This window comes from Hypomesus transpacificus, chromosome 1 (assembly GCF_021917145.1).
Source record: "Hypomesus transpacificus isolate Combined female chromosome 1, fHypTra1, whole genome shotgun sequence".
Classification (NCBI taxonomy): Eukaryota; Metazoa; Chordata; class Actinopteri; order Osmeriformes; family Osmeridae; genus Hypomesus; species Hypomesus transpacificus.
In genome coordinates, this window is record NC_061060.1 from 7,480,977 (window position 1) to 7,494,396 (window position 13,420).

Below are 13,420 nucleotides of genomic sequence, written 5' to 3' on the forward strand. Positions count from 1 at the left end.
CAGACAATCTGTCTCCCCAAAGGCAGACTAATATGGCGTCTGTGGTTTCACCTGGTAGTGTGGCCCAAGTCTGGATCTCAACAAACAAATCTGAGTGAAGCCTGTGGTTCTCTGGGAGAGGAAGGCTTCTGTCGGATCAATGATATGAGAACCGGGGGAAACCTGGTGCGGGAGCAAGCCTTGCACTAGGTCACACCCAGCCCTGGCCCCAGCCCTAGCCCTAGTCCTAGCCCTAGTCCTAGTCCCAGTCTGGAGTTAGTGGAGTGCACGGACATGGCTGTCAGTGCCCACGAGTAAGTATGTCCACATTCCAGCACCGACCTGATCTGAGGAGAGCAATCAGGCTGGATGAGGCCTCCTTTGTGAAGAAGCTCAATCAGACTAGACGAGCGCCCGGATCCGTGTGTGTGTGAGTGTGGGGTGTGTGTGTGAGTGTGGGGTGTGTGTGTGCATGTGTGGGGTGTGTGTTTGCATGCGTGTGTGTGTGGGGTGTGCGTGCTGTGCATGTGTGTGCATGTGTGTGCATGTGTGGGGTGTGTCTGTGTGTGTGTGTGGGGGGGGGGGGGGGCGACACAGCTCCCTGAACAGCTACACATTGGCTCCAGAACATGAACAGCTATGGGTTTAGTGGTCATACATGGCCTCTGGGTGTGGGGCCCCAAGGAGCCAGCCTGCCCTACAGTGGCCATGCCTGCAGCTGCCCTCACTGGCCTGCGAGGTACGCAGACACGACACGACTGGAGATGCTTCCCAGACAGGACATTTACACAGGGAATACAAAGTGTAAACTTTGTACTGACAGAGTACAAACAAGTAGAAAGTACTCCATGATACCTCAGCTTTATGCATAGTAACTATTATCATAATATGGCATTATTTTTCTTTTCTTTTTTACCATCACCATGTTAGATTAGTCTGGTTACTGGATATATGAAGTATCTAAGTCAACATCAAAGCAGCATTCATGTTATTTTAGAGATATCTTGCTATCATAAAGAGACTAATCTATCTGTGTTATTAATTACAGAAAAAAAAAATAAGAGCAGTTATTTACGAGATACCTTTAGTAGAAAGGTTAGGTACAGACACGAGTAAGTAAAACACCAAGGCAAACAAAAGAGGAAAAAAAAAGAGTAGATTACAGATAACTGGCTTGTCCCCGAGCTTTCAAATGGTGCTGGAGGACACAGGGATCATGGATGCAGAAGACCAGAGTTGGATCAGTAAGTCAAGTATTCAGTGCCCATATCTGCCTCACCCTGGGCTGTAGAGATGTTCTGAGAACAACCAGAGGTGGACCTCCCCAAAACACTGCCCTCCCACATAGTTCCCTAGCCACTTCCAGAACCTGGAACAGTAGAGAACACAGCTAGTGCTGCTGAGTCCCAATGGGAACCAGCAGGAACCTAGCATGGAGAACAGAGTGGAACTGGGGACGCGGTCCTCCTTCTGTCTGTGTGTGTGTGTGTCTGTGTGTGTGTGTGTGTGACTCGACTCAACAGGTTCTGATGTGGTACAGAGGCCTGGGAAGAGACATGAATGTGACCGCTTGACCTTCTCAGGCCAGGAGAGGACACAGACTGGACCCCTCCCCCCCACCCCGCGCCCGCCTGCCCAGGTGATACGATGATGTCATCATAGTGCGACACCTCTCTGGCGTGAGACAACAACGGGGCCCTTGGCTGAAAACATCTCCATGTCAAGGAAAAAAATTAAATAATATATATATATAAGTAAATCAACACACATCTGAAATTCTTCGATAGGAATGTTCCCTCTTGGCCTGGTAGAAGAGATGTACAATAGCTGGCTCCTGTTCTCTGGCAAGGGGGTTTAGCAAAAGTGGCTTCATGCCTACCAGATTGTTCCTTAGTGGTGTATACATCATACAAGGTCAATATGACATCAAATGACTCAGTGAGAAAGATAGGCAGTCAGAACCCATCTCTTCACATCCTGGAGGGGGGAGTCTTAGTGGGGTAGTCCTTAACAACCACACCTTAAAGGCATTTCAGAACGGCTTGTCAAATACCTTAGAGAGGAATGAAGCAACTATGCTACTCATGAACTCAGATGAGAGGCCTGATCCCTTTTCTTCCAGTCTGGTAGCTGTCCAACAACACACCTCACTGAAGACGGGAATCAAAGAAGGATCTAGAAGTGGAGTCTGATCCTCCAGTTGGCTTAATAAGACATCCACAGGGGTCCCCTGGTTGTGTGTGTGTTTGTGTAAACCCTTGCCTGGCAAGACAGTAAACAAGTGCTCTTAGGAGTCTCTGAACAATTAGAGGGAGGGATGGATGGGGGGGGGGGGGGGGGGGTGGTGGTGGTGGTGGGGGGGGGCTTGGCAGCATGGGGTTCCATCTCCTCAGTTTGACCACATCACCAGTTGGCCTTGACGGCTTTGACGTCGCTCACCAGGTTCTGGGCCAGGCAGATCCCGAAGATCTGCTCGCGGGGAGACAGGAAGTGATGTTAATCACACCTCACTCACTGGGAACCTCTACAGGAAGTGATATCGGTGACAATGGGTGTATGTGAGGAGTTTTTCCACCAGCAGGTGGCAGCGACTACAAAAAACCAACATCCATCCACGATCATTGCCCTGGAGGAGGATGATATTTACCTGTAAAAGTGCAACGCCCACAAACATTCCAGCCACCACAATGAGGTTATCCTGAAGCCACTTTTCAAACTGGCCCACGCAGCCCTTTGTGTAGATATACTTCTGCTGATCCAGCTCCTGTTCAGGATATAATAACAAATAGAAAAAAGCGTGAGAAAGACATTTGAGAGCCACAGGGAGCAAATCAACACAGTCAAGAGTGCCCTTTGGACTACCGTCGAGTCAGAGCAAACCCCTTGCCCAAGCCTGCGACTGTGTGATGCCTGCAGCAGGAAACCCACGCCCCATGTGTGATGGTGTGTACACGCTGCTTGCTGGTTTCACTGCTCGTGAGGTGGGCATCATGTCGGACAGACAGTCAGAACTCCAACACATCACAGCGTTGTAGAACCAATCGAATCATCTTCACGGAGGGGGGGGGGGGGGTGACTTGAGGAGAGGGGGCTCTCTCTCCGTCCTCGATGCCCCCAGAGCGCCGCAGAGGAACACGCCCACGTGCCCAGGCGACAAGGTGGCCTTTAGAAGGGCCGGTGTCACTGACACTAGGATCGGTGGAGGAGAAAGGGACCTCGTAACAATGCTGTCTTTGTTGGCCTCCAGGACACTCCACCAAGGAAGCCTTTGTTCCCAGGCAACAACAAAAAAAAGAATAATGAGAACTTCGCTCTCCGCCAATCAAAGGGCAGCCGAGTTCCCCGGGCAGCCAATCGAAAGGCTAGGAAGTCTGCGTGTCGTTCCGACTTCCCCTGGAGCTGTTTTAACCTTCTGTTTTTGTTGCCGTGCTATTCTCTGCCTGTTTGTCTCCTTTCCTGCCCCCTACCCCTGCCAGACCCAACCCTCTACAAACACATCTGCCACAGGAACTCACTGCTGCTCCCAGATAGAGTTCCCATGGAGGCTGTGGAGACTGGTTCAATGACAGAAGGGAGTGTTTACAATGGCGTCCTACTGGCTGAATGGAGGCTGACTGCAGGGCTGGGAGCTGTCAGCACCACACCCACATACACAGAAGACAGAGAGAGTGAGAGACACAGAAGACAGAGAGAGTGAGAGACACAGAGAGAGAGACACAGAGAGGGAGACAGAGACAAAGAGAGAGACAGAGAGAGAGAGAGAGAGAGAGAGAGAGAGACAGAGACAGAGACAAAGAGAGAGCGAGAGAGAGACAGAGAGAGAGAGAGAGAGAGAGAGAGAGAGAGAGAGGGAGGGAGAGACAGAGACAGAGACAGAGACAGAGACAGAGAGGGAGAGAGAGAGAGAGAGAGAGAGAGAGAGAGAGAGAGAGAGAGAGAGAGAGAGAGAGAGAGAGAGAGAGAGAGAGAGAGAGAGAGAGAAAAAAATAGACAGAATAGACAGAAAGCAGGAACAAGGGACAGGAACAGAGAGAAAAAGAGAAAGAGAAAAGGGAGAGAGGGAGGGAGACAGAAGGCGGTGAACTGGCATAACCAACTGGAGTCCCCAATTAAAGAGAGTAGTAAGGCTGTTCTCAGGGCTATAACGGGAGACCAATTATCCCTGCCAGAGAAGCAAACTGTTATTGAGGCATAGAGCGGAGCGGAGGAGCAGGGTTGACGAGTAGGAGCCGGGGAAAGCTATTTAACCCTTCACCCTCTCCTCATCCCTGAACCATGTAGGAGAAGACAGGGACAGCAGAGAGGGAGTGGTCAGGTAACAGACAGGAAGTGGTCCGGTAACAGACAGGAAGTGGTCCCGTAACAGACAGGAAGCGATCCGGTAAACAGAGCGTCATGGCGGATAAACGGGGGAGAGAACAGATACCCACCCCTTGAAGCCTGACGTCATAGCCACACTGTGTGTTCAGGACGTCCTCCTGGAACAGAACAGGGAGAGCGATCACGACCAGGCCCAGGCGGTTAACGGGGATGTATGTCTGTCTGGCAGGTTATGACTGAAGGTGTGTATGTGTGTGTGTGTGTGTCACTCACAGCCGGATCCTTCACACAGCAGGAGAAGGGCACTCCGCAGCGTTCCCTGCTGGGGTTGAGCTCAGTACAGTTGAAGTAGATGTTCAGGTTCCAGTCGTTTGGCCCGTGAGCTCCACAGCAGGACCACTGCAGACACAGGAGGGACAGGTGAGAGATCGGGGGGAGCGGTGGACCAGGAGCCAATCAGTAGTGCTCCAGGAATGGAGCCAGATCCTACCCCGACTTGGGCAGAGGTAAGAGGGGGATGTTTAATCGAGGTTCCGTATATGGAGGTGGGTTCGTACGTATTCCTGGGCGAAGTCGATGAGGTTCTGCAGGTCGATATCGTCCCGGTAGGCCTTGACGTTGTTGTTGATGAAGAGGTTGAGCTGGTCCTTGATCCAGTCCTTGAAGACGAAGGCCAGGATGCCGGCCGTCAGCTCCAGGAAGAAGATCAGGCCCAGGAACACGGAGAACTGGAGGACGGAGGGAATGGTCAGAACACACACACACACTCTCACAAACACACACTCTCTCACAAACACACACTCTCCCAGACAGCCACCTGAATCCTCAAACACAGTCCCACCTCCACCTGACTCTAATAGCAGCGCTGTGGTCTGTGTGAGAGGGGGGGGGTGCCCCCCGCAGCGTCTCTCTGACAGATGGGGGTGCAGGCTTGGGAAGGCCGTCTCGGGGGGGTTCCTGTGTGACTGAATGAGAACACGGCTGCAGCCCTGTGGCCCCGCACGCACCATTATGTCATCACTTACTGTAAACGCTGGGGGAGACAGGTGCACTGCTGAACAGCGTGGGTGGGGGGGAGGGGGGTTATAACAACATCCCCAAGCCTGCAAAGCACACTATCAGCTCCCTGTGTTCCCCCTGCCGACCCCCCCCCCCCCACCCCCTCCTAACAGCTGGGCTACAGAGACGCTAATAGGCTTGGGGGCTGGAAGGTGGGGGGGAGGGAGGGTAATGGCCAAGGAGAGACAGGCCTGCCAGAAGCTATTAAGCCCCTCTTTAAAAGAGTCGTCCTCACACGGCTATCAATAAAGCTACGGCGACCGGCGACACGCTCTCATCCAATCAAGTCGAGGCCGTAGCCCAGGCAAGGGCCAGCCATATCTGCCGTCAGCGGTGACAGCTGCGGAGCCGAGGTGGGAGCGACCGAAGGCGTGAGCGGAGCGAGGCGGCGGAGCGAGGCGAGGCGGGGGAGCGAGGCAGAGGTGACTCACAAACTTGAGCAGGAAGGTGTTCTCCCGGAGCGCGCCGATGCAGCCGGCGAAGCCCAGGACGAACATGACCGCGCCCACCACCATGAAGAGCCACACGGGGTCGAAACCCCCCAGGTCTGTGATGGACGACAGGTTGGACAGCACCCCCTAGAGGACGGGAGAGAGAGAGAATGAGCATATTGTTCCATGGGCCTGGATCCAACATAAACAACCCATCCTTCCTTAAGCATTTCCTCTAAGTAGCCACTGTTTCTCACTTACGTGAACAGACGTTGACGTCAACCCCCCATCCTTCACACACACCCTTCCTAGAAGTGATCTTCCTGCCACTGTGTCTGGCACTCAACTCTCCCAGGCTTGGGCCCTATTCCAACACTGCTTAAAGACAACCTTCTTTTGACATTTCCTTGAAACAATTAGAGTGCCGAGTACCACCGGGCCTGCCAGTCAAGGTCTCCATGCCAGGCTGGGCTGGGCCTGGCTGGGCCTGGATGGGCCGGGCAGGGTTGTCTGTCCACAGGCTCCACCTGGGAGCCCTCCTCCCCAGGTGGATAGGAACACTGCTGCCCCCAACACTGGCTGTGTTGTGACGGAGCCTGGTCGTGCTGATTCCTCCCCATTTTTGGATGAGATAGAACTTTCAACAGCAGTATTTATTTCTATATCGGAAGTATTTTTGTCATAAACGTCTGAGGCATTCTCTTGTTTGAGGTTCATGTTGTTTAATTGTAACTTGTGTAATTACATGCTCTTCTGGTTCTTCCCATTGGCCCTTATTTGCTTTTCACAATGTATGCTTCATGTTCTGGCTGTAGGCAATGTTTTGGGGCTCGTTGCAATCTCGTTGTTATGATCAGTGACCTATGCACTTTTGTAAAGCTCTCTCTTGGAAGTCGCTTTGGATAAAAGTGTCTGCTAAATGAATACATGTAAATGTTAAAGCAGGCTGATGGATGCTCTGGGCCGATTGGAATAGATACCGCAATTTTCTCACAATCATTCTAGTTACAACAAGGGTGGGTTCCACTATTTTAATCACAAGGATCCAAGAAAAATTAATAAATTGTGATTGATCGTTAAAACCCTGCGAATCATTTCCATAGTCATACACAGATGGACTCTGTCCCAGACAGGTAATTACCTTCGATTACAGAACGGCGGCACTATTTCTGCAATTACGCTCCGACTTGGTCTAATTTCCAGCTAATTAACGAGCTGATTGACCATTCAGGAATCATTAAATCAGTTGGAATGAGGCCTGAAAGGGCTCATGTTTCATGCAGGGCTGGGCTGAGGCAGAGTCTGACCTTCTGGTTTCTAGTAAGATAAAGAGATAAGGCGACCCACCACCACCACGACTTCCAGACAAATATAACTGCAATGTAATCCTCGTTTCCAGACTGACGGTCTCAGATACGCAGACATTAACGACTATGTCTGTGTGTATGAAAATGATGATATATAATGACAAGCATGTGTTTCCTTATTAAGGCTGCTTATTTGCGGCCGTACTGTAAACAGGGCCTTGGGTCCGCGGGGAGGCTGCAGGCACAACCAAAATGGGTGTGTTCCCATGTCAGGCTTCGCAACGCACCAAGAGCATTCCCACTCCGAGAGGGGTGGAAGGCCATGTTAGCTCGCTACCTTAACACAACAAGCCGTTTACAGCCTCTTAAAAAAAAAAAAAAAGAAACTTGGGTCATAAAGTATACCTTTACCTCAGAGCATGCCTGGACACATCCTGCCAGCACCCCTGTGCTATGCTTCTGCAGCGGCATGCTACTGCTGCTGTCACAGTGCTATCTGACTGGAGTTCACGGTGGGCTATCTCTGGGGCCATCCTGACCTTTCCTGACTGGTTTATCAGATCCAGCCCAGATTCACCGTGACGAACAGCCTGGGCTTCAGGGTTGTCGACTGGTGGCTTCTCTCGGCTCTAGCTCAACTCACTGTGCAAAGAAGTTCGGTTTGTTCCTTAGGTAACAGCCACAATAATAAGCAATGGAATGTGAGGTATTCTACTGTAGGCTGTTCCCATTTCAGCCTGTGTGTCTGTTTGTGTGTGTGTGTGTGTGTGTGTGTTTACCTTTTCCGCCCATGCCCACAGTCCTATTGCAAGGAACGAAGCTCCAAGTAACTGAAAAACAATCACACATCATGTTGAAAAGACTGGTTAGATGTCAAACTGTACAACACCAACACTACTCATTTGAGAAGTGATACACCCCCACAGAGCTCCACACAGACCCCCGGAATAGCCTAATGATGGCTTTGTGCTTCCAGTCAGGACTTTGAACAGATTCCTTGGCCTCATTTCAAGGTTCCCGTCCAAAAGACTGTGATTTCCGGAGTTCCTGTAGGCTAGGCCTGTCTTTGCCAGTGCCATGTGTCTCTGGGTGGACCGCAGGCCCTGGCACCACCAGCAGCAGCCAGCCCCAGACACATGCCTGAGACTCAGGCTGTTGCGTCACTGGTAACCTGTGTGGGAATCAGGCACTTCCAATCCACCTCTCGACGCACGCGAGCACACCTAAGCACAGACACGCAGACACACGTCCAGTCGCCCCTGATGTGTGCTCCGTTATGAGACGGTTCATTATGAAGATCATCGAATGGTCCACTTCTACGATTCACATGGATAGACCTTAACGAATTGTTCCAATTCAACGAGCCTAATTTAGCCAACGCAGACGTCTTTGTTTCTTATTGTGATTCATAGCAGATGACCGTTGGAATTGTATAATCGTGTTACAATAGCCTGATATAGCCCAACACAAAGGCTTATCTTTAAATTAAGATGCATTAGGCCTTCATTGTTAGAGCTAAATTAAATCAAGCCACAGGCCTAGAAATTCAATTTGCGTTGTCCCATACAGCCCAACAGAATCATGCAACCGCCACCCAAGTGCCTACAATAAACAGCCATATAGGCTAGTCACTCTCCATGGAATGTTTCAGCCAGGGGAGTATGCAGGGACTCTGTACTAGGACTAGTAGAATGCAGGGAGTCTGTACTAGGACTGGTAGTATACAGGGAGTCTGTACTAGGACTGGTAGTGTGCAGGGAGTCTAGGACTGAGGGGCTCCAGAGAAAGCCGGGGTAAATCAGGCAATCAGAGATCAGATAGGGCGTGTGTAGTATAGTGTGTGTGTGTGTGTGTGTGTGCAGGTGCAGGCTGAAGGACCACAGTGAGAGTGTGCAGGTGTGTGTACAGCGATGGTAATAGCTGCTGGGTGGAGGGTGCCGCTGGGATTACTGATTCTCGATGTGATGTCCTTCTGAGACAGACGATCTTATTAACCTCGACTGAACTGTGGACAATCCCTGCCTTAGGATGAGTGATGCTTCACACAAACACACACACACGCACTTGATTTCAAACAACAGCCCTCCCCAAGCCCCTGTTTCCACACAGCTAACACTGGTCCATTAACACGCCACACTGGTGTGTCAGTGACTCAGAACACCTCCCTGGCACAGAGACAATCAACATGGAACAAACTCCAGAACAACTCGTGAAATTCAGCATTTCCACTCATTCCACACACCGTGACTGTGTCGGCTGATGCATTCACCAGGGGGCACCAAGCTGCTTACATAACCCTGCTACCTTCCCAGAACCACAATACCTGCCTATCCGCCAAGCAGGAACACCCCAGTCAGTCAGTACAACCCAGGCCAGGAAAGAACCCTCCATGGCTGATAAGACAGATCGAAATCTAGTTAGCTGGGCCACTTGGTTTGAGCTTAAGGAGCTCTTAATTACAGTGTGCTGGGCTCCTACACATCTCACCAACCCGGGTGGAGAACACGCTTAATTACTCGTTGGAGGAACGGGCCTATTCTGGGCACGGGGGCTGGGTGTTATTTCATGGGAGTGAGTGTGCGTGTCAGTGACAAGCTCCAGTAAGAGGAGCTGTAACAGATCTACACAGCTCTCATTAGTCTGCTGCTAATACAGTTACTGCACAATTAGTCTGGGCTGGATATTATTCTGGGGCTGTGTTTTAGTCACCCTTTTGGACCACTTTCAATCCCCCATTGTGGTCTCTGAGACACAGGCCAGCCTACACTATGCAACCTCTTCACAAACGGCTGTGTGACGTTCACCAGCATTGTTTGCAAGTAAAAAAGAAGATGTGATGTCGGCATAAAGACTTCAACTCTAACCTACATTTTGGCATTTTACCTCTGGTTTCCCTAACCGATCCAGTTTTTTGTACCCCCAGCCCCTCCCCCCCCCCCCCCCCCCCCCCCCCTACACACACACACACGAGGCGCAGCTCGTCGTCGGCAAACGGAAACGCAGAACGTGCCGGAACATGCTGCTCTGTCTCTGAGCTGCAGGAGAACTGGAGGGCTGAGATGAGTCAGACATGTGATTCAGTCATTCCAGGACAATAAGCGCCAAATTACAACACAGCGAACTTCCCATCAGGAGAGCCCCAGCCCTCCAGGAAGAGTCCACGGGGATTTGCTGCGATGCAGGCCACAGTTCTGGGATGCTGCTAGCCCACAGATCATTGTGGGTGGCTGAGCTTCCCTCTCTCTCATATCTGTGACAAACTTGTGCTGCGGGATGATAATGTTCTGCTAGACAATACGGAGGAGGTGGTGGAGATGGAGGAGGTGGTGGTGGAGATGGAGGAAGAGATGGAGGAGGTGGTGGTAGAGATGGAGGAAGAGGTGGAGGAGATGGTGGTGGAGATGGTGGTGGAGATGGAGGAGGTGGTGCTGGAGATGGTGGTGGAGATGGTGGTGGAGATGGTGGTGGAGATGGAGGAGGTGGTGCTGGAGATGGTGGTGGAGATGGTGGTGAAGATGGAGGAGGTGGTGGCGGAGATGGAGGAGGTGGTGGAGATGGAGGAGGTGGTGGAGATAGAGGAAGTGGTGGTGGAGATGGAGGAAGTGGTGGTGGAGATGGAGGAGGTGGTGGAGGAGATGGAGGAGGTGGCGGAGATGGAAGAGGTGGAGGAGATGGAGGAGGTGGTGGTGGAGATGGAGGAAGTGGTGGAGGAGATGGAGGAAGAGGTGGAGGAGAAGGTGGTCCAGGAAGAAAAGTAGAAGCAGTAAGTGATAAAGGTGGGAAAGGAGGAGGAGGAGAATGAGGTGGTGGTTAAGGAGGCGGAGAAGCAGGAGTGGGGCATGAGGCTCCCAGCTGCTTGATGAACTTGGTGGGATCTAATGTGTCAGAGGAAAACACACACCCAGAGCCCCCCCCCCCACCCCACCCCACAAACACACATCCTTTGTTCTCACACATTCAGTGTGTTTGTGTGTGACAAACAATACTGTCACGCTGCGTCTGAGCACAATAGCAGCCCAGGCACTGAAAGGACTATGTGAGGAAAGGAGAGCCTGATGACGCTGGAGTCTGCATGGCCTTTAGTCCCAGACACTGTGTGGGAAGACCCACCCAGAAACACCATTCCCTCACCCACACTCATGATATATTAATGCAGAGCAGAGGAGACATGGTCGTGGAGGGCGGGGGGGAAGGCTGTGTGAACAGAGATGCTTTTCAGAGATGGAGAACCGGGACGTGGGGGTGTGGTGGGAAAAGCAAGCCCCCTCGGTGGGGCAGGCTAACCCCAGCGCTGAGGAGGGTGGCTGGCTGAAGGCTGGAGGGTACAGGAGACAGACCGGGAACAATGTGGGAACACAAGCCAGTCCTCTGGAAGACACCTGTGGGTATGGGGTGGCGTGTGACGCCTTCCCCTTGAAAAATGGAGAAAGGTTTGCGATGCACGGGTGTGTTTATCACAATCACAACTCTCGCTTTGAGATCTGTGACTTCTCAGGCCTGCAGTGAGCCTCCATAACACGGCTTGTGTTGATGCCCACGATCCAGGAGCTCCAGTGGCCCATAGCTCACTGTCATTAGGGTGGCTGTTGGAGGCTGAACTACGACGAGATAAGCCCCAAGGAGTCATTACAACAGGTTAATAGTCAAGGCTGAGACTAAAAGGATGTGTAGGGGCCGTTAGCTACCGACAACAATACACATAGGCTCCCCTAGTTTCAAAAGATTTACAAGGACTATTATTTACAAGGACTGAGAGGGAACACAACTATCTCTGCGTCTTTCCCTCTCTGTCACTGTCGACTATCTCTTCATGCTCTCTCTCTCTGTCTCTCTCTCTCTCTTTCTCTCTCTCTCTCTCTCTCTCTCTCTCTCTCTCTCTGACACAGACTTCCCCAACACACACATACACACACACACACACACACACACACACACACACACACACACACACACACACACGGGATGTATTGCCAATTGACCTTCCAAAACCCAACATTACAATCATGTTAGAATGGTGAGATATATCTCGGCAAATCCATGTTAGATTGCATTATGCAAATGCACAGGCCAAAACCATCGCAGTTATATTTCCTGATAAATTATTTAACCGTGATTTATTTATTTAGTTTCATCTACTCACTGCGGCATACTAGGTGTCAGTGACGGTACCTTTCTGGTACCACGCTGACTTGGTCAACCCACCACACTGTCATTCATCCCAGTCACAATGTAACAACAGTGTTATAAAACGGATAACTACAAAAAGTCCATTATTATTAGACAACTTATCAACGGAAAGTCAACTTACCCAAAATATGATGTTAAATCCAAACAAAAAGTATTTCACGCAGCAGCTTACTTCTGCTCCTTTGAAATGATGATGTTTTCTACTCATTCTTCCAAGCGTTGAGGCTAGCAAACTAGCTAGGCTAATTAATACACTTTAATAACTTATTTTGATGCACTTGTGTAGCATTTAAGCTAAATAACTAACGTTCCATTACACTCAGTCGGAAACATTGGCTAGCCAGCTAGCCAGCTAACTTGTAAGCTAGCCAGCCAGCCAGCTTATTAAAATCAGAGACACTTGGCCATTGAGGTACCCAGCTAGCTAGCTAGTTAGCTAGACAGCTTACTGTAGGTATTGCTGGTTGACAACAAATCCTTGGGCGCTTTGAAAGGTAGCGACAAAAACATGAATTCGGCGTTGAATCAATACTCTTGTGGCAAAAATATTAACGCTCAGTGAGATCAAAACACTTTTTCTTTTGTAGAGTTGCCGTGAATTCCTTTCGATTGCTGCATTTATTCTTTCAGCATCTACCTTGTTGTGAATGTTCTGACAACAACCCTCGCTGTCAAATAAGGAAACGCATCCCCAGCCATTGTGCGCTGGAAGGTTGGAACAGTGAACTCTGGTGGCCACTTTGAAGCAGTGTCGATGTTACTGTCTGGACCAAGTGGAACAAATATATTTGTAAGATGTAGCCTATTAGACAAACTGCGCTCAATCTTGAGGTGCAAAGAGGTTAGAAATCACGCATTAAAACCTGTGTATCAAAAATATGAATTATATAGCTAAGATTGAACACGGACAAGGTTTAATGTGTCGTTTGCCCTGCCAAATAGTCCCTCGGGTGTCCGTCACATGTGAATACAGGTAAATGCAGTATGCATGACTTTAACAAAACTGGTAACACCTCGCGGGGGAAGGGATGAGATTATTAAACTAGTCCATTCAATGATCATACGGATACTGTATATTCATATTCACTCAGCGATCTGATATAATTAAACTACTGTACCTTGCGAGTCGTACACGAT

At 50.4% G+C, this 13,420-nt stretch overlaps 1 protein-coding gene across 2 annotated transcripts; it reads right to left on the reverse strand.

The window, feature by feature from the left end:
- Positions 1 to 496: 496 nt before the first annotated feature.
- Positions 497 to 12,974, reverse strand: tspan17 (tetraspanin 17). Of its 2 annotated transcripts, XM_047019792.1 has the most exons (9): positions 12,405 to 12,433; positions 7,876 to 7,926; positions 7,508 to 7,738; positions 5,790 to 5,936; positions 4,857 to 5,027; positions 4,573 to 4,698; positions 4,410 to 4,457; positions 2,627 to 2,743; positions 497 to 2,448 (listed from the first exon to the last, which is right to left on the reverse strand). In XM_047019792.1, the coding sequence occupies exons 3-9, from the start codon at positions 7,565 to 7,567 to the stop codon at positions 2,383 to 2,385; spliced, it is 735 nt and encodes a 244-aa protein (XP_046875748.1). In that variant the 5' UTR covers positions 7,568 to 7,738; positions 7,876 to 7,926; positions 12,405 to 12,433; the 3' UTR covers positions 497 to 2,382. The 2 variants fall into 2 exon arrangements, with proteins under 2 accessions (XP_046875748.1, XP_046875740.1); XM_047019784.1 differs by lacking the exon at positions 7,508 to 7,738 and having other exon boundaries at positions 12,405 to 12,974.
- Positions 12,975 to 13,420: the final 446 nt, after the last annotated feature.

Excerpts from the sequence above, each read along its gene's own strand:
- tspan17 (XM_047019784.1), bottom strand. The coding sequence starts at position 12,491 with ATGAGTAGAAAACATCATCATTTCAAAGGAGCAGAAGTAAGCTGCTGC. Across the intron at positions 5,028-5,789 it reads ACACCTTCCTGCTCAAGTTT|TTCTCCGTGTTCCTGGGCCT; the intron begins GTGAGTCACCTC and ends TCCGTCCTCCAG. Across the intron at positions 2,744-4,409 it reads ATGACGTCAGGCTTCAAGGG|GAGCTGGATCAGCAGAAGTA; the intron begins GTGGGTATCTGT and ends TATCCTGAACAG.